Raw genomic sequence first — 18,377 nt, forward strand, 5'->3', positions numbered from 1 at the left:
CTAACAGATTGGGGGCCCACCCCAGGGCTGCCCCTCTTTGCTGGGGTGTGTTCCTGGGTGAGAACCGCCTGTGTGCAGAGGGAGGTCACTGTATTTAGTGGAACGGTCTGGGGTCAAATGGAGAGTCTGATGCTGGGGCGCCCTCGGATGGGGACCCCAGGGTATCCCTCCCGCGAGCGCACCCCCCCCCGGAAAATGGGCCCCTAAAGCGCCCGCCCCGCCCCCGCCGGCCCTGGGGACGCACGGGCCAGGTCCCCACGGCGCTCGCCGCGCCCGCGGACCCGCCCCGCCGGCCCGCCCCCCGCCCGCCCGCCGGCCCGCCCCGGCCGGCCAGCCCTTCTGAAAGTGACCCGCGCGGCCGCACGGAGGGCGCGGGGCGGCACGCGGGCGCTGGCGGCGGCGGCACGATGACCCAAGATGACGGAGGCGGCGCTGGCGGAGGGCCAGGTCAAACTGCGGGACGGCAAGAAGGTCGGGGCGCGCGGCGGGCGGCGGGGGGCGCGCGGCGGGCGGCGCTCACGCTCCCTCTGTCCCCGCAGTGGAAGACTAGGTGGCTGGTGCTGCGCAAGCCGTCGCCCGTGGCAGGTGAGCGGACGCGGGGCGTGGGGACCCCCCTGCCGGGCCGGGCACGCAGGGCGCTCGGCAGGGCTGGGGCGCTGGGCCTGGGCCGCCCGCTCGGCTTGCTAGCCCGAAATAGCCGCCGTAACCCAGCCCGGCCGCCACCGTAATCCGAGAGGCGGCAGCGGGCGGCGGCCAGTCCCGGGTCCAGGACCCCCGGCCATGAGCTGAGCCAGGGCAGGGCTGGTGGGGGTCTCGCCGCTGTCCCACAGAACACCGGGGAGCCCTCTCCCTAGGAAGTTAGCTCCTGGGCAGCTGTTGGGAGGTGGGAGTAGGGGGCGCAGCGTGAGGGCTGGATTTGTGGGCGAGGGTGCTTTGAGCTCCCCCAAACTGGGACCTCCCTCACCCCTGGTGTGACCCTTCCCACCTTCTCAAGTACAGAGAGGCCGAGTGCTGGAGGGAGCTGGCCTTGGAGGAGTGGGTGGTGGGGTTGTCTCTGTGTCTAAGCTGGGGAACAGCCTTCCCTAGGGAGGCAGGGGTGGACCCCCACCCTGGTGCAGGGTTCCTGCCGGCGGAGCTCCGGGGGTGCCTTTCTCCCTCTCTCAGACAGCAGGGAGGGCTTTGGAGTGGGCGCAGCTGTTTGAAGAGACAGGTGCCAGGGAGCCAGTCAGGCCCAGGGTGGGTGTGGGAGGTGTATGCATGTGTGTGTGTGTGTCCATTCAAGAGTCGGGTCGGTCCTGCGAGTCCCTGTCAGCAGTTGTCTTAGGAGAGGGAGAGGGGTAGGGAGAGGGGGAGCGCCACAGACCTGGTCCTGCTCCCTGTGTCCACCCCAGGCACCTGGGGTGGCTCTGCAGAAGCTGGCAAACACAGAGCCCCCTCCCACCTGGTCTCTAGGGGGGAGGGCCGCTCATTGCCCCACTCAACCATTGAGACCAGCCCCTCTGTGGAGAAGAGGCTGGCCAGGGAGCACAGGAGCTTTAGACAGGCCTGGCTGCAGAGCTCAGGTGTGGTATGCAAGGGCATTGCAGGCTTGTCTGAGAGGTGCTCCCCACCCCCCCCAGCCCCTGAAAGCCCCCAGGGTGTGGCCTTTGTTCTCTGAGAAGGAAGGGGCTGGTCACAAAGAATCTTGGGAGTGTCCAGGAGGGGCTGGCGGGGGTGGGGGTGGGGGGGTGCTCTACCCTGGGGAGAGTTGGGAATAGACCCTTGGAGCCAGACTCAGGGAACCTGTGTGCCCGGACGGGTGCCGGGCAAGGGCCATGTGTCCAGAGTCTTTAGCATGTGCTAAGCGGTGGAATCCCCCGAGGAGCCCCTGCTGCAGCAGGCTGGGTGGTGGTTAGGCATTTGTTCACTCTGTGATCTTGGGGGTCTCCCAGGTCAGCCTTTGCACCCAGCCTTGGCCGAGAGGGGTGAGCAGGACCAGGAGGGTGTCTGTCCACTCCCATGTGGGATAAGTCTTGTGGATGCACATCTTGCTGAGACTCTGGAGTGTGCATTGCCCTCAACCCACCTTGCAGCAGTGAAGCGGGGCTGTGGGCACAGCACTGCTGCCCCCAGGGAGAACAGGGAGGGTGTCTCCTTAGGGTGGTACGGAAGCCCCAGCTCGGCCCCTGCACCCATAAGACAGGCCATTCAGATCTCCCGGGGGATGGTCCAGGTCCCACAGGCCAGGTGCACTCAGAGGGTTCTGGGTTCTCAGCCCCACTGCCCTGCTCAAGCCATGTGACTGGATCCCCCACTGTGCCTGCTCCAGCCTCCCTGGTCTCTCTGTGGCTCCTGCCTCAGTCCCCTCAGGGATAGGGTTCGGGACAGGGCTGGGAGCAGGTGACTGGGCTCTGGCCCCTGACCTGTCACAGCCGTTCTGGCTCAGTATCCTGAGTGGTGGCTGGGCCTTGTTTGATCTGCATCAGGCAGGTGGAATAACCGGGCAGGTGATGCTCCTCCCATCTCTGCAGGGAGTGCTCCCACCTCTCAGGGGGCTCCCATCTCTCAGGGGACCCCCATCTCTCAGGGGGCTCCCATCTCTCAGGGGGCTCTGATATCTCAGGGGGCTCCCATCTCTGCAGGGAGTGCTCCCATCTCAGGGGGACTCTTGTCTCTAGAGGAGGCACTTCTATCTCTTTAGAGGTGCCCCCATCTCTCGAGGGTGCTCCCATCTGAGCAGGGTGCGCTCCTTGATGCCCCCCTCCACCTGCACCCCCACCCCACCCCCACTGAACCAGGTCACCTGCACACGCACCACGCCTGGGGCCTGTCCCCATGTGCCCAGAGGGCCCCCTCCAACACCGTCCTGCCTCCTCAGCCTGTCCCCTCGCCCTGTTGCCAGGGCTACTGGCCTCAAGGTCACCCGTGACCTCCGGTGCTAAGCTGAGTCGCCGTGGCCGGCCTCGGTTACGCGTCCCCAGCGGCACGCAGCGCTGCGTCTCGTTCCTCCTCCTCCGCCCCGCCCCCGTCCGTCCCAGCTCTCCGGCTCCGCCCCCCACGCTGCCCTCAGACTCCCAGTTCTTCGCGGCCCAGCCTGGACCCTGGCTCACTGTCACCCCTGGACTGTGACCCTCGATTATTTTTACTTGTTGGGTGCCCGGGTCCAGCCACCTGCCTGCGGTGCTCCGGATGGCTGCCAGCCTGTGGGACAGACTCCAGTCCTCCCCAGGGGCGTCCCAGAGGTGGGGATCTGAGAAGTCCCCAGACTCCCCAGTTCCTCCAGCGGTCCTTAGCGGCCCCCACCTGAGAGCCTGCCCAGGTCCCCAGCGGATCTGCTGCTGGGGTTCCGTCTTCTGTTGCCATGGTTACTGCCCAGCCCACTGCTGCCTATGACCTGCCCCCCTCACTCATGACTTTTGTCCACTCAGCGGCTGGGTCAGCTGTGAGCCCCAGGCCAGCCTGTCCCTTCCTTCCAGCCCTCCTGGGGCTCTTTCCCACAGACTATTCTCCAGGCTTCTCCTGAACAGGCCCTGACCTGCACCTGGACGGCTGTCCCCTCACACTGGCCTGGCCTTGTGAGTCCTGAGCCGGTACCTCTGCACCTTTGCACAGCGGTTCTCTCTCAGAAGATGCTGGTCCGGGCGGTCTGTGCACCTGACTCTTCTCCTCACTGGCATGTGCTCAGTTCACCCTTGGGGTAGGCCCTCCAGCCCCCACACCCGGTCATCCCACCCAGCCCCTTCCGGCCATGCCACCATTAAATTGGTTCTGTCAAGCTCCAGCTGTGTCAGTGCAGAGCCGCTCCATGGTTTCAACCATTCAACCACTTGCCAAGCTTTCTGCTGGGTGGGGGAGGGGAGGGGCTTGAAGTTAGAAGTCAAGGCTGGAAGTGCTTGTGACCCCCAGCAGACCCCTGCCACATCTGCTCAGATACCCTGCTCAGCTCTTGCCTATGGTGTGCCAGCTCGTCCCCATCACAGGGACAGCTTTACGCAGGGCCCCTAGCCCCTCCTCCCAGTAATGGGCTGGGGCAGGAGAAGTGGGCTGAAGGCTGTGGGAGGGCCTTTTTGCTTTGGGCCCATGCCCATCACCTACCCTCCCACCGACTGAAGCCACAGAGGGCAGGCTGGGTATGCGGACACCAGGCCCGGGGGACCACTCTCCCCATTGCTGTCGGTGCTGGCATATGCAGGACCCTGAGGTGCTGAGGTGAGAAGTGGCTCTGGGGGCCAGGCTGCTGGGCAGTCAGTCGCTGGACAGTGTGCCCTCTGGGCCTGGTGCGCTGTGCCTGGGCAGGCCGTGGAAGAGTGAGGGACATGTGTGTGTGAAGCATGTGTACACATGTGTGCATTCACGGTGTGAGTGTGTGTGTGCATACATTGTGTGTGCATGGGTGTAGTGTGTGCGCAAGTGTGCAGATGCATGTGTGTATACACAGGCACATATACATTTGGATGTATGCGTGTGCATGTTTGTGTGTGAATGTACATGTGTGAATATGTGTGTGATATGTGTATATGTTTGTATGTGAATGTGCGTGTGTGTGAATGTATGTGAATGCATGTGCATGTGTTTGTGTGTGTCTGTACATGCCTGTGTGTCCTGACCACCCCGCTGCCTGTTTTCCATGTGGTAGTCTTGCTCCCAGTTAGGGACCCCAGTTCCTCCACCCCAGCCTCCCACCTGCCCAGGCCCAGGGGACAGGTCCCAGCCTTTCCTCACAAACTCAAGTGGTCCTGGCTCGGGGCTGCAGCTGTCCACTCCGGGTGCCCACCCACAGGGCCAGGATGGGGACGCTTTAAAACCAGAGAGGTGTGGAGCGAGGCGCGGGGGACAGCTGTCCATCATTTTCATGGGTCCCATACTAGCTGTCCCTTTGGGCTGCATTTAGTGACCCTCTTGTCTGACGAGATCTCAAGGCTCCAGCAGGTGGAGGGCTGGGCTGGGTGAGAGACAGCCTGGGACTAGGACCGCTTCGGCCATGCAGGGCCATGCCCTGCCCCCTGCCCTGCCATACCCATCGTTACTGAAAGTTCACAGAGGAAACTGGTTTCAACCATTTAGACTCATCTTGCTTCAGAACAAGGATGCAGCCTCTCATTGACCCAGCTTTCCTCCTGCTGCCACCCTGGCTCCCCATTTCCTTCTGTCCCTCTGTCCTGCACCACCCCCACCGTCTGAGCTCTATTCAGAGGCAGATGCTGCCCTGTTAGTGGTTGTAGCTGGTTGTTCTAAGAGCTGCCTTGTCGTGTTCTAAATGATCTGCCCTGTGATGGGGTTGGTCCGTGCAGACTGTCAAAGCTCCTTTGGAGAAAGGGCCCGGGGCCGGCCCCCCAGGGCCCAAGCCAGTTGCATCATCAGTTCAGAGGTTCAAGGCAGGGCTGGTGACCTGTCAGGCCTGAGGGGCATAAGGAGGCTGCAGACAGTGAAGTGGCTGCAAGGATGCGTCCCTCCTGCCGCGTTCTCTTCTGCACCCGCCCTGACTGCTGGTGGCTCCCCGCCGATGTACTGCTGTAGCGTCCGTGAGTGAGCCTCAGCAGCGTTACTTGCATGTGCCGTCAGTGATTTGCCCTGTAATTCCCGCATTTGTGTTGGTTCACTTTTCTTTGGCGCGGATACAAGCATGCACTTCTTCCAGTCGGTTGGCCAGAGAGTGGGCTTCCAAATTTCTTGGCGTGGACCAGTGGCTGCCTGCAGGATGCCAGGAGCCCGGTTCTTTGCTGAGGCCGTCCATGTGGGCTGGACTCCTTCCTCCAGCGACATCAGTTCTGGATTGCGTGCCACCTCTGGGATGGTTGGATGTCGAGCCGAGTGTTTCTTCCATCTCCTCTGATGCTTCCTGTGAACTCAAGGTGTGCCCCCCCCCAGTTCTTTCCGATTGAGATGCCCCCTTTTGGGCCTTCTAGCTACTAGTCTTTGAATTTTTCATTATAATACTTCTTGAGCTGCCTTTTGAAAGTTTGTTTAATTCACGTCATGTCTTTCATTTGCTTTCTGTATGCTTAAGAGCAAGTCTCAGAGTCTCTTCTGACATCCGCTCTGATCTTGTCTTTCTGTCCATCTTTTTGATGACCTTTTGCTTTCTTCAGGTATGCGTTCCCGACGTCCTCCCACGTTTCTAGTCTTTGGTCATTATTGCTCCGCATGCCAAACGCACTCTTGAGAAGTCTTCTAAATTCAGGTGGGACACAATGTTGTACATTGACTCTTGTGGACTGGTTTTAATTTTCCGCTCCAACTGGGATTTGCATGTGAGCAATTGGTGGTCTGTCCCACAGTCCACCTCTGGCTCCCTTTTGACCTCAGAGGGTGAGCTTCCCCATCCACGCTCCCACAGGTGTAGTCAAGTCAATTCCTGTGTATTCAGTCAGTGAGCTCCCTCCCTGTGCACGGACACTGTTTATATTTTTGAAAATACGTGTTTCTGTTGACAAAGTTACTGGTCTTGTGAAATCCCACCATGTGCTCTCTGGTGGTCTCTACCACCGAGGCCGTGTTTGCCAACTGCCGTTCCTTCCTCTGGCTTCCCACCTTTCACATCTGAGTCACGGGGAGTTGCCAACGCCTCTGGATGGACCCAAGACGTGGCTACCATCCTCCAGTGGCTTCCTCACTAGCTGGGGGGGTGGTGGGTGGGGGGTGGTTGGTGCGTGAATCTGAATGATAGTCACATGGACCGCACTTTCCTGCAGACGTTGGATGCTATCCTATCGCCGAGAGCAGGCATTGGGCTTCTAGAGAGATCCCAAAGTGTTCCTTCTGATGATGGATGTGACTCGCTGGTCATCTCTGCGTAGAAAACCGTAGGGCCGCCTGACTCGACGTGGCCAACACCAGGCCATTCCAGCGCCCTACTGCCCAGCACACCCATCTCCGTGCATGCCACCCAGTTCATTTTCAGGACTCCCAATCTCCCTATCTTCCCACTCTGCGTGCTGCCCTCTGAGGGCACGTTGGTGCCCCTGCTGTTTCTTCTCACCTGAGTCAGGCTCCATCGGCAGCTGGAGGCCTTGAAGGCTTGGCCCACCTGCATCCTCACGGCTGACTCTGCTTGTGGAGGCGCTCTTCCTCGGCCTTGATTTGAGCCTCCCGACCCGAGGGCCTCCTCTTCTGATGGTGCTGGGGGGGCGGTGTTTGTGAGGTGCATGGTAACCGACACAGTGCCGCTGTCTTTTGAGAGGGTTTCAGGGGCTCCTCCTGCCGAAGTGGGCAGCCCCTTCCTTCTTCCTGGCCTGTCCCCCCTCTGGAAGCTCCGTCCACCCCGGGTGACCCTGCTGCTGTTGGAAATACCAGTGGCATTGCGGCATGCCACCACCGTGGGACAATGACTTGTGAGGGGGGCATGGTGCCTAGAGACGGAGAAGCAGCATCCAGAGAGGGTCCACTGTGGAGCAAGGGCCCTGTTCTGGGCCAGGCAGGGTCTGTGCACTCTGAAGCTCCAGGGGAACAAATGTGTGTGTGTGTGGGGGGGTGGAATGGGCCCAGCTGGTCCCCTCGGGCGGGGCCACCGGATGGGAAAGGGACCAGCTGGCACAGATGTTATCAGGCACCGTGGCAACCTAGAGATGCAGACAGACAGGGGCAGCCATGTGGCCCATCTCCTGGGATTAGCAACAGGAGCAGGGCACCAGCAGCTTTAAGGAGCAGGGGGCGTGGCCTGTGACCTGGGGGCGGGGCCCAGCCGCGAAGCTGACTTGCTGAGCTGGTGAACCAGCAGAGCTCTGTTGGGAGGCTGGTGGGGGTTGCTGCTTGTGGGTCTCTGGCTCCCACTACAAACCCAGAACCCCAATACCCCCTGCTTGCTCTCCACTGGGGTCTTCCCTCTGTCCGATTTTGCTGCCATCATCGTTGGTCTGGGGGTGGGGGTGTTTTCCAGCATATGAAGACCGGGATGGGTACTAGCTATAGGCACAGTAACTGGACGAGGGGCTTATTGGGGGCAGGGTAAGTAATGAGCAGCTGATGACGAATACGTTGGCTTCCGTCTTGTCAATATTGACTCACAGTGACCCCCTAGGACAGGGCAGCTCTGCCACTGTGAGTCCCCGAGCCTGTCCCTGGTGACGGGAGTAGAAAGTCCCATTCTCCCTCAGAGCTGCTGGTGGTTTTGAACTGCTGACCATGCGGGTCAGCCCACACGTAACCAGGGCTCCTTAGTGAATAGAAGGGGGAAGAGCATATTCTGGGACTGATTGTGGAGATGATTGTGTAGCTCGTTTTAATATGACTGAGCCATGTTAGTGTATAGTATGTGAACCACATTATGAATAAAACTTAATTTTTTAAAAGTGAGAATTGGGAGGCGAGAGGTCTGGGTGCAGCAGAAAGGGGCCCAGGATAGGCCTAGGACTGGTGGGGGGTGGAGTCGGGGTAGGGAGCTGTGGGTGGTGGCAAGCTGCTGGGGCCCTGAGTTGTGGCCCAGTTGGGCTCCATGGCATAGCGGGGGTAGGACCCAGCTTCGGGCACTGCAGGGAAGCCCCGAGGGTCCTCTGGGGAAGGCTGCAGGACTGTATGCTGGACTCGGGGCATGGGACAGCTCCAAGCCTGGGGTGGCACCCCTGTGTCCCTGCAGACTGCCTGCTGATGCTGGTGTACAGGGACAGGTCAGAGCGCAGCAAGGGCCTGAGGGAGCGGTGCAGCCTGACCCTGGAGGACATCTGCGGCCTGGACCCCGGCCTGCCCTACGAGGGCCTGACCCACACTCTGGCCATTGTCTGCCGTGCCCAGGCCGTCATGCTGGGCTTCGAGAGCCGAGAGGCCATGTGCGCCTGGGACGCTCGCATCCGCTACGCGCTTGGCGAGGGTGAGTGGCTAAGCCGTGCCCACGTGGCCCCAGACACCGAGGGCCTCAGAGTCCATGGACCCCACTTTCTCACTCTGAGGGGGAAGGGGCCAACCTGAGGGGCCCACCTGGGCCTCACTCCATTGGTCAGGAAGTGTCCCCTGGGGGCCATCAACAGGCCACCTTCCCGAGCCAGGTGTCCACTCCTGGTAGGATGGACAGCTGCCTTGGGAGCTGGGTCCCGACCTCAGGCTCCAGGCTGGGGGGTGAGGGCCGGCAGTGAGGCCCTAACTCTGGAGATCTGCCCCTGCCTCCTGCCTCTGCAGGGACCTGAGATCCCACCCCTGGGGGCATGGAAGGAGAGACTGGCAAATCCCAGAGGTCTGGGTCTGGGGTCTCAGCAGGGCCGGGGAAGTGGCGGTGTCACTTGGGCAGGGTGGTGCTGTCAGCTGCAGGTGAGGCCAGGGCAGGGGCCTAGGTCTCCTCTCGGGGTCTGATGTGCCCTCACTCCTCCCCGCCATCCCCCCAGTGCACAGGTTTCACGTCACAGTGGCCCCTGGCACACAGCTCCCCAGCGGCCCTGCCACCCTGCACCTGTGCAACGATGTCCTGGTGGTGGCCCGGGATGTGCCCCCGGCTGTTACGGGGCAGTGGAAGCTGTCGGACCTGCGGCGTTACGGGGCCGTGCCCAACGGCTTCATCTTCGAGGGAGGGACCAGGTGTGGGTACTGTGAGTATCGGGGACCCTCTCCACCCCTTCACTGTGGGGGGCGGCCAGAAGACCTCGATTCTGAGTCTCCTGGGCCGCACACCCACATGCGGGTGGGGGTGGGGGGCTGCCAACAGGAAGTGTCTACTGCACAGATAGGACAGTTGGCCCTGAGGAGAGGGTCAGGGTGGCCTGGTCGTGTGCACAGCTTGAGGTCTGGTCTGGTCTGGAGTAGGGGGGCTCCGGGACAGTCCCTGCAGTGAGTGGAGATGAGCACGTGGAAAACCCAGGGATCTAGCTTCCTGGGCGTGAACTGCTCACAGCAGAGGCTCCGCTCCAAGGAGGGCCAGTCAGGAGCTACTGGGGCAGTGGGGTGGCTGTAGCCACCGCCAGCTAGTTTGCAGTGGACTGTGACCCTGTTCTCTGAGTGTGGCTGGTCCGGCTACCAAGTGGACCTGTGTCTGAGTGGGGGGAGTACGAAACCCCCCTCTACTCCCTGGAGGCGGGGCCAGGCAGGTGTGCTGCTGCCTCTGGGGCCCACCCACGGCCAGCACAGGGCCCATGGGATCTGACTGGGACAACAGTCAACTCAGGGACCTCGTGGCCAGTGTGGGATCATGGTCAGCGCAGGACGTCATGGTCAGTGTGGGGACCATGTGGCCAGTATGGGTCCCAAGGTCAGCACAGGCACCGCAGGGTCAGCACGGGTAGCAGGTGGTCAGCACGAGGATCTTGTGGTCAACATAGGTATCGTGTGGTAAGCACAGAGACCATATGGTCAGTGTGGGGCCCCCAGTCGGTGATGGTAGAGTGGTGGGCACCCTGGGGTTCTGCCCAGCCCTGGTTACCCCCACAGGCAGGGGCGTGAGTGCAGGCTTTGGGGATGTGGCCAGGTTGCAGAGGCATCTGCCTACCTGCCCGTCCTCACCTGTCAGCAGTGTCTGAGGCCACAGTCCGGGTGCAGTGTGGAGGACACAGGTTGGCCGGAGCGGGTGGCCCAGGAGAGAGGGCCAGGGCTGGTCCTGCCCTGGGATGGAGATGGCAGCCAGTCCCCACTCTGGGAAGGGTGGGGGTGGGCCTGGGGGCCATGTCCTGAGGCTGGTGCTGGGCACTGCTGACACAAGTGTGACCACTGTGTGGGCCTTGGGGGACACGAGGCACAAACACTCGGGTTCCTTGTTGGCTTGTGACTGGAGGCTCTGTGAGTCACCGAGTGGGGGCGACCCCACCGGGTTGCCGTGCTGACATCTCCATGGAAACAGACCCCAGGCCTTTCTTTGGTGGCCCCCTGCCCTACAGGAGCCCTTGGAGACCCCAGCTACCTGGGCCCCTCCGCTCTGCAGACTTGGAGTGTGCAGGGCTGAGGGTGTCCTGAGCTTCTGGGTCTGCCCTGTGGGTGCCCAGGTCAGCCCAGCTTAGATTTCCATGGCATCAGCCCATGAACTTGGGGGCCCCTGGAGGAAGGACCCCTATTCCCTGATGCCGATGTTGCTATCGGGCTGAGGCTCACACGTCTCTGGGTTGCTGTGAGGAACTTGGGTGCAGACCCCTGTGTGGGGCGGGGTGTAGGCATGCCCTCTGAGCCAGACACAGTGTGACGGACCCTGGGCCCCTCCTCTGAGGCCTCTCTAGCAGGACCTCTAGGGGGGGGGTTGGGGGGGGATCTCACCCCTCCATGCACCATGCACTTCTCAGGTGCCCTCTAGTGGTGACAGCGGGAAGAGAGGCCGCCTGGTAGGTCCTGCACCATCCACACCACTGCCGTGCTTTGAGCCCATGGTGGCAGCTGTGGGGTCAGTCCATCTCCTGAGGGTCTCCCTCTCTTCCCATGACCCCATGCTGCCCTTCTCCAGGGTCTGGCCTCTCCTGATGACATGTCCAAAGTGCAGGAGACCTGTCTCTAAGGAGCATCCATCCCTCAGGAGACCACCGCATGCCTGCGGCTCTTTGAGGATCCACCTGCTGCCTAAAATGTCCTGGTGACCCAGGGACCAGCCCTGGGGCTACACCGAGCCCTGGAATCATGGCCACGGCCCCCTCCCCATGACCTTCTCTCCCCCCTCCGACGGGTGTCCGCTCTGACAGCTGCTTGTAGCCCCTTCTTTACAACAGGGGCCTTTGTGCTGGACTTGGCTGCTCTGACCAGCTGACCAGACCTCTCGGTGCAGGGAGGCTGGGCCCACAGGGTCACGGTGAGTCCGGTGTGGCTCCCTGAGTGCCAGCCTCCCCTGGGTTGAGCCCACTGGGAAACCTCTGGACCTTGTCCAGGTGGTTGTGAGGTGCTGCATCCAGTCAGCGCCAGCCCATAGCAACCCTGTGCCCAGCAGGACGAAACACTGTCTGGTCCTGTGCTCGCCTCTCAAAAGTGGTGCAGGGGCTGCCACAGTGGGCTCTGGCACAGGCACCATGGTGGGGACGGCGAGGGTTTGTCCATTGACCTCAGTTTACCCCAGCATGCAGGCGCTGAGGCTCAAGGGCACTTGAATGGGTCTGGGTGTCTGAGGGTCCCTGGAGATGACAGGAAGACAGCTCTCACACAGGGGGACCAAAGGTGGTACCAGGGTCCGGTCCCAACATAGCCCCATGAACAACAGGGGCCGTGGCCAGGGGCAGCGTCAGGTGCAGTCTGGGCCTCAAGGCCGGGTCGGCCGCAGACACCTCGGACAGGAATGTGCCCGGCTCCGCTCCTGTGGTAATGGGTTTTTTATAGTCGAGGGACTGATTGTCCCGCAGGCGCTGCCAGCTGCCGTAAGCTCAGGATTAGAGGCCTGGCTGGCTGAGCCCTTCACGGGGTGGGGCGGTGGACTGGGACAGTGAGGGACCGAGGGATAAGGTTGAGGGGCTGCCGGCAAACGGCCAGGTTGGAAGACTTGAGTTCTCACGCACCCACCTGGGCTCAGGAGCCCGGGCCTTTGGGGGTTTCGACACCGTGAGTAAGCAGCGGGCACCTTACCTCTTGATTCTGCTTAGTGCTCCAGCCAGAAGCTGGCCAGGGCTGGCCTGAGGCCTCCTCTGGACTCTTTACTATCCATGTCTCTGAAGCAGGATAGGGGGGTGGGGGGCTGGTAGCACAGTGGTGAGTCAGGAGCCCGGCTGCTCCATGAGCAAGGTCAGCGGTTCACATCCACCGGGCATCCTCTGGGAGAAAGATGAGGCAGTGTGCTTCTGTAACAATGGACTGCGGGGGAGCCCCAGGGAGCCGCTGTCCATCCTGCAGGGATCAGCTGGGTGTGGGAAGCAGGGCCCTGAGCGTTATGTCATGAGCCAGCCTTCTTGTCTTCCCCACGTGCCCAGGCTGGGCTGGCCCGAGTCCCTGGTGTGTCCCCACCTCATGCCCCTCCTACCGGCAGCCGGGCCAACCCAGACCCCTTCCCCCCCAGCGTGATTCTCTGTGGGCACCGGGCAGCAGCCTGAGGACAGGCAGGATTCCTGGGCTCTGATGCCAGCCTGGCATCTGCCCGCCCTGAGAGTCCAGGGTCAGCAGGCAGGGCCCATTCACACTGCTGGCCGTTGAGGGCTTCATTCACCCCTGGCAAGGGCCACAGCCCAGCAGGAGGCCGGCGGCCGGGCACCTGGCACGTGGCCCCCGATGACTCATTCTCCTTGTGCCTGTGCTGGGCGCCTGGGCACCAGCCCTCCCAGGCTCCCTCAGGGCCCTGCAGGGTAGTCCCTTCGGGGCGGGTGGCCCTGTCTGAGTCAGGTAGAGGGGAGAGGCCCCAGGTGAGGGCAGTGCAGAGGCCACAGGGGCACAGGGGCCCGCACAGGCCGGGGATGACAGCATCTATTTGCAGATTGCCCAAGGAGGCTGTAACCATGGGCGCGGGCTCAGGAACCATCCTGACGATGGGGAAGGACCCAGCAGGGTGCCTTCTGTGGTGCACAGGGTAGGCTTGGTGGTGGCACCTAGCTTCCCCGCCCCCACCCCGACCCCAGGAACAGAGTCCTGGTGGCACAGTGCTCAGGCCTGTGGCTGTTAGGCAGAAGGCCGGCAGTTTGTGTCAGTCAGCTTCGGGGGCAGTTCTGCTCGGCCCAACAAGGGTTGGGCAGGGGGGTGGGAGGTAGGCCCTAATGGTGCTCAGTTCATGTGCCAGGGGTGGGGTTTGGAAGCCTCAGGGGGCTCCCAAGGCCTACGTGGGGTCAGGGGTTGACACTCATGGACAGCATGTCAAGTCTCAGAGCTGGGGGTCAGTGGGTGAGACTAGGACACAGATGTTTGCAGGCTAGGCCAAGAATCCCAGAAAACACCTCAGTGGGGTCCCAGAGCCCCGACCCTGGGCACTCGGGGTCCCTCCCAACAGCATCCATCGTGGTGCCATGCCTGCCCCACGTCCCCACCCCCAGGCCACCCCCCTAGACCCTCCACCACCACCACACCCTCAGTTCCCCTATTCTTCCCCACACCCTCCCACCAAAGACCTGCTATGCCCTCCCCCCACCTCCAAGCCCCTCGCCCTCTCCCCTTCTCCCCTCCCCCTGGGTCTTCCCCGTCTCCCCACCCTGATAGCCCCTTCGCTAGCGTGGCAGCTCAGACTGCCTCTCTGGGCAGGGGCCGGGGTCTTCTTCCTGTCCTCAGCGGAGGGAGAGCGAATCAGCTTCCTGTTTGACTGCATCGTGCGCGGCGTCTCCCCTACCAAGGGCCCCTTTGGGCTTCGGCCTGTGCTTCCAGGTGAGGGGCGGGGCACTGGGGGCGGAGCCAAGCACACCAGAGGGCAGGTGTGGCCGGAGTGGGGGGCTGGGGTAGGAGGCTCCCAGTGGTCTCAGGACCTGGGTTCAACCAGGGACGCGGAGCTGGTGGGCGCTGGTGCGCTGCCACCCACGGCTTGGAAGGGAAGGGCCTGAAGGGTCTGCCGGTGCCCCGCCTCAAGGACTGATACCCAGGGGCCTGCATGTATGGAGGGAGGGCTTGGGGTGTCCCCGGGGGCACAGAATACATGTAGGGTACAGCGTGGCTCAGGTTCTCTTCGCCTCTCTCTCCCCTAGCCAAGAGCAGAGTGACATTCCCCTCTCAGAGCTGCCCTCTCCTCTCTTCCTAAAGGGGTCCTAGGCCCTGGAAGTGGACAGGGCTGTTCCTGTCCTCAATGACGGACCGAGGGCCCAGGGGAGGGGATGGGTTCTCTCCAAATGGGGAGACAGGGCCTGTGGGCGGCTGAGTGATGGCTGTGCAGCCCAGTGTGGGCCAGCTCCACTTTGTCCCTGAATGGCCCCCGGCCAGGGCATGATTAGGTCAGCAGGTGTCTGCACACCCCAGCCCTACGTGCAGGCCCCTGCTGGCTGAGAGGCAGGACTGTAGGGGAGGTTCTGGGTACCAGCTAAGTGGTCCCCACAAACTCACTTGTGACGTCTGTGTCTGAGTCCTGCTGGACCAGTGGACACTGACCAGGGCCAGGGCCTCTTGGAGAGGGGAGCCTGGGCTTCAGGACGCAGCCCAGCAGTAGGGCATGGCAGGAGGGCCTGGGGGGAAGCAGGCTCCATCCTCTGGGCTGAGGAGGGCTGGCCCTAGGCTTGCTGCATGGACTCCACGTGGGAGCCATGGGCAGTGGTCACAGGGAAGGAAGAGGGAGAACCCGTGAGACCAGGTGGGGGGGACAAACAGGGTCTTCCCGACTTGGGCTCTCGTGGCCCGGGGTTGGGGCAGCCTGGGCTGTGCTAGCAGCCTGGGTGTCTGGTTTGGGGGTCCAGCTTCTGGGGTCCAGTGGAGGCTCGCCCTTGTCTGGGTCTTGCGCTGGGCCAGGGGAGCCTGGGGTTAGACGCCGGGAAGTTCGTGTGCTGACCCTCGCCCTTCTCAGACCCGAGCCCTGCGGGGGCCGCGACCGTGGAGGAGCGCGCCACGCAGGAAGCCCTGCAGCTGGAGAAGCGGCTCAGCCTTCTCTCTCAGCCGGCGCGGCCCGGCAGCCGAGGTGGGCGGGGCTCGAGAGGGGAGGGGCCCGGGGACCTGGGAGGGCAGTGGCCCAGGGCCCAAGGGGTGGGACAGGGCCCAAGAGGGAGGCGGGGCAGTGGAGATAGGCGGGGCCCAGGGGCAGGAAGTGGGACTGGGCAGCTGAGGTGTACTGGTCTTGGGACAAGGAGTAGGACAGGGTGCCTGAGGTGGGTGGGGCCGAGGCCAGGATGTGGAACTGGGCTGCTGAGGTGGGCGGTGCCAGGGAACAAGGATGGAATAGGGCAGCCAAGGTGGGCGGACAGGGGCCGGGGGCCAGGCAGCAGAAGTGCACAGCACAGGTGGATGGGGCCGAGCAGCAGTGGTGGCCGTGGCCTAGGGTCAGGGGCCCAGGATCCGCGGAGGAAGACAGGTAGCAGAGGGGGTGGGGCCGTGCCGTGGAAGTGGGCAGGGCTGGGGGACAGGGCGCTGGGCGGTCAGGAGGATGGAGCTGGACCATGGAGGAGGCGAGCCAGGGGATAGGGTGAGGGCAGCGGCCCAAGAGGGGCCAGGACGTCTGGAGGTTGAGGGGTGCACAGAGGGGGGTTGGGTTAGGGTGTGGAGGGTCTGGTTTGAAGGGCTGGGGAGGCCAGAGTGGAGTGTTGTCAGGGAGAAAACCCGGCTGGGGTGTGCAGGGGTGCTCTAGGTGCGGGATGGAAGGTCGCCCATCCATGCGCACTGGAGCCTGAAGGTGCTGGAGGGGGGGCCAGGGTGGTGGTGGGTGCAGACTTGGGGGGAGGGGGTGGTCCGGAGACACAAGGCTTACAGGGCTGGCCCCAGTCTTTGCTTTAGGATAAGAACAGGGCTGCAGGGACAGGGGCTGCTGGGGCCCCGCTGGGAAGTGAATTAGTTTCTCTACTGCCTGGGCCCCAGAGAGCTCACCCCTGGCAGTCCCCACGTCACCCAGCCCAGACCCTGCCTCATTGAGCCCCTCGAGGACTCCCCCCACCGCCCTCGTCCCCTGCCCGGGTCTTTACGAGCACAGCCCCATCTTGTTCCAGGGGATGACCGGAGCCTGTCCAGCTCGTCCTCTGAGGCCAGCCACTCGGACATCAGTGCCTCTGGCAGCCGACTGACCCCGTGGCCGGAGACGTCCTCTTCAGCCAGCACATCCCAGGAGGGCCCGGCGCCCGGAGCAGTGAGGGCCCTGCACCTGGGCGAGGCTGCGTCCTCGGGTGAGGTGGTCCCAGGGGCTTCCCAGCCGGCCCCCCACAAGCCGCTGCGGCCCCGGCAGCTGCAGGACGTCGGCCGCCAAGGCTCCTCGGACAGCGGCATCGCCACGGGCAGTCACTCGTCCTACTCGGGCAGCTTCTCCTCCTACGCGGGCAGCAGCCTGGAGGTGTGGCCGGCCCCCGAGGACTTCGGCTCCCTGCTCAGCCTGCCCCCCGCTGCCGGGGCGACCGAGCCCAGCCTGTGCGTGTGCCCACCCAGCGCCACGCCAGGGGCGGCGGAGTACCAGGTGCCCGGCGCGCCCAGACCGCACTATGACACCCCGCGCAGCTTGCGCCAGGTGCCCAGGGACCAGGCCACGCCGAGTAGCCCCGAAGAGGGCGCAGCCACCGCTGGCCCCAGCACTGCCACCGCCGGGGACTCTGCGGGGTGTCCCTCCGGCTGGCCGGGCACGGAAGCACGGAGCCCGGCGACGGAGGTGTCTGGTGAACCCTGGGAGGTGGCCGCCCCGCCCGCGGGACCCAGCCCTGCCAGCTTCTCTGCCTGCCCGGTGTGTGGAGGATTCAAGGTAAGGCCTCCTCCCTGAGGGCCGCCGCAGTCCAGTCCTGGGGTCCGCTGGCCCTCCCCTCACTCCCCCCCACGGGACTTGCTCCGGGCTAAGCAGTTGTTGGAAGGCCCGGCTTCCTGCGCCATCGAAGGGAGGTGCCCTGGGCCCTGCTAGGTGGACACTGAGGACAGCAGAGCCCAGGTCCAGGCTCCCTGGTTGTGTGCCCGGGACCCACCCTAGGACCCTCCGTGGGACCTGGAGACTCCGTGCACCCCGCCTCACCATGGCCTCCCATTTTGGGGTGCTGGGCTGCGAGGCTCTTGTGGGCAGTGCGGATGCCCAAACTCTGCTGTCTACCTCTGGAGTCCAATCCATACATCTCGCAGAACTTCTCCCCCAACACTGGGCCTCTGAGACTGAGCCCCCTCTCGCCTCTTCCCTGGGTGCCCAGCTCCGCGGCAGCGGCATGCGCAGGCGAGGCATTGTGCCTGGCCTGGCGGGGAGGAAACTGACGCTTAGGGCCTCCAAGACTTGCAGGGCGCCGCCTCTGGGGTTCCTCGAGCGAGCCCTCACTGCGCGTTCTAAGCCTGGGCTTACCTGGGAAAGGCCGCGGTGGGCAGGGGCCGGGGTCCTCCATGCGTGCGGGGAGGAGGGCGCCGCCAGCCACCTGGCCCTGGGGATGAGTGGAGGGTCGGGAAGGCAGGGCTCCACCGGGGCCACAGCAGAGTCTGGTCTGTGCTGAGGGAGTGCCAGCCGCTTGGACTGCCTGCCCTTGGGCGACGCATATGCCCTGACGCACGTGGGGGCCCCCCTTCAGTGTGGACTGCCCGCAGCCCAGGTCTGTCAGCTCGCCTTGAACACTCCACCCCCACCCCCACTCCCACCCCGCCTGGCCCTTCTGCTGGGCAGACTTGTTGTTCGACTTTAATTGGGACGCTGTTTGTAAAGCCTTTGAGGAAATAAAATGCTCTTTTTACTGCCTTGTCTTTCCATTGGGCTGCCCGCAGCGGGGCGCTGTGTGGGCCCGCGGGCTTGGAGGGGGACCTTGGCCTGGGCTAGGAGGCCTGTGGGTCTTGCATCAGCTGAACCAGAATGCTTTGCAGGCAGGGAAAGTGATCAAGGGCCATCAGCGCATGCACATGCACGTGCGCATACGTGTGACCTAGGACTTGAGTGTGTGTCACGTGTGCATGTATGTGTACGTGTGCACTCTTACCCATCCGGGTGAGCTGGGTGCATGTTTGCATAAACCAGGAATTAGTGTGTGATGTGTGTA

The 18,377-nt window shown here is 63.3% G+C and overlaps 1 protein-coding gene across 2 annotated transcripts; it reads left to right on the forward strand.

The window, feature by feature from the left end:
- The first annotated feature begins 417 nt into the window (after positions 1-417).
- Positions 418-17,985, forward strand: DOK7 (docking protein 7). 2 transcript variants are annotated; one of them, XM_075545039.1, is made up of 7 exons: positions 418-471; positions 540-585; positions 8,552-8,782; positions 9,291-9,491; positions 14,017-14,136; positions 15,257-15,367; positions 16,386-17,985. In XM_075545039.1, the coding sequence occupies exons 1-7, from the start codon at positions 418-420 to the stop codon at positions 17,138-17,140; spliced, it is 1,518 nt and encodes a 505-aa protein (XP_075401154.1). In that variant the 3' UTR covers positions 17,141-17,985. The 2 variants fall into 2 exon arrangements, with proteins under 2 accessions (XP_075401154.1, XP_075401156.1); XM_075545041.1 differs by lacking the exons at positions 8,552-8,782; positions 9,291-9,491.
- Positions 17,986-18,377: the final 392 nt, after the last annotated feature.

This window comes from Tenrec ecaudatus, chromosome 3 (assembly GCF_050624435.1).
Source record: "Tenrec ecaudatus isolate mTenEca1 chromosome 3, mTenEca1.hap1, whole genome shotgun sequence".
Taxonomy (NCBI): domain Eukaryota; kingdom Metazoa; phylum Chordata; class Mammalia; order Afrosoricida; family Tenrecidae; genus Tenrec; species Tenrec ecaudatus.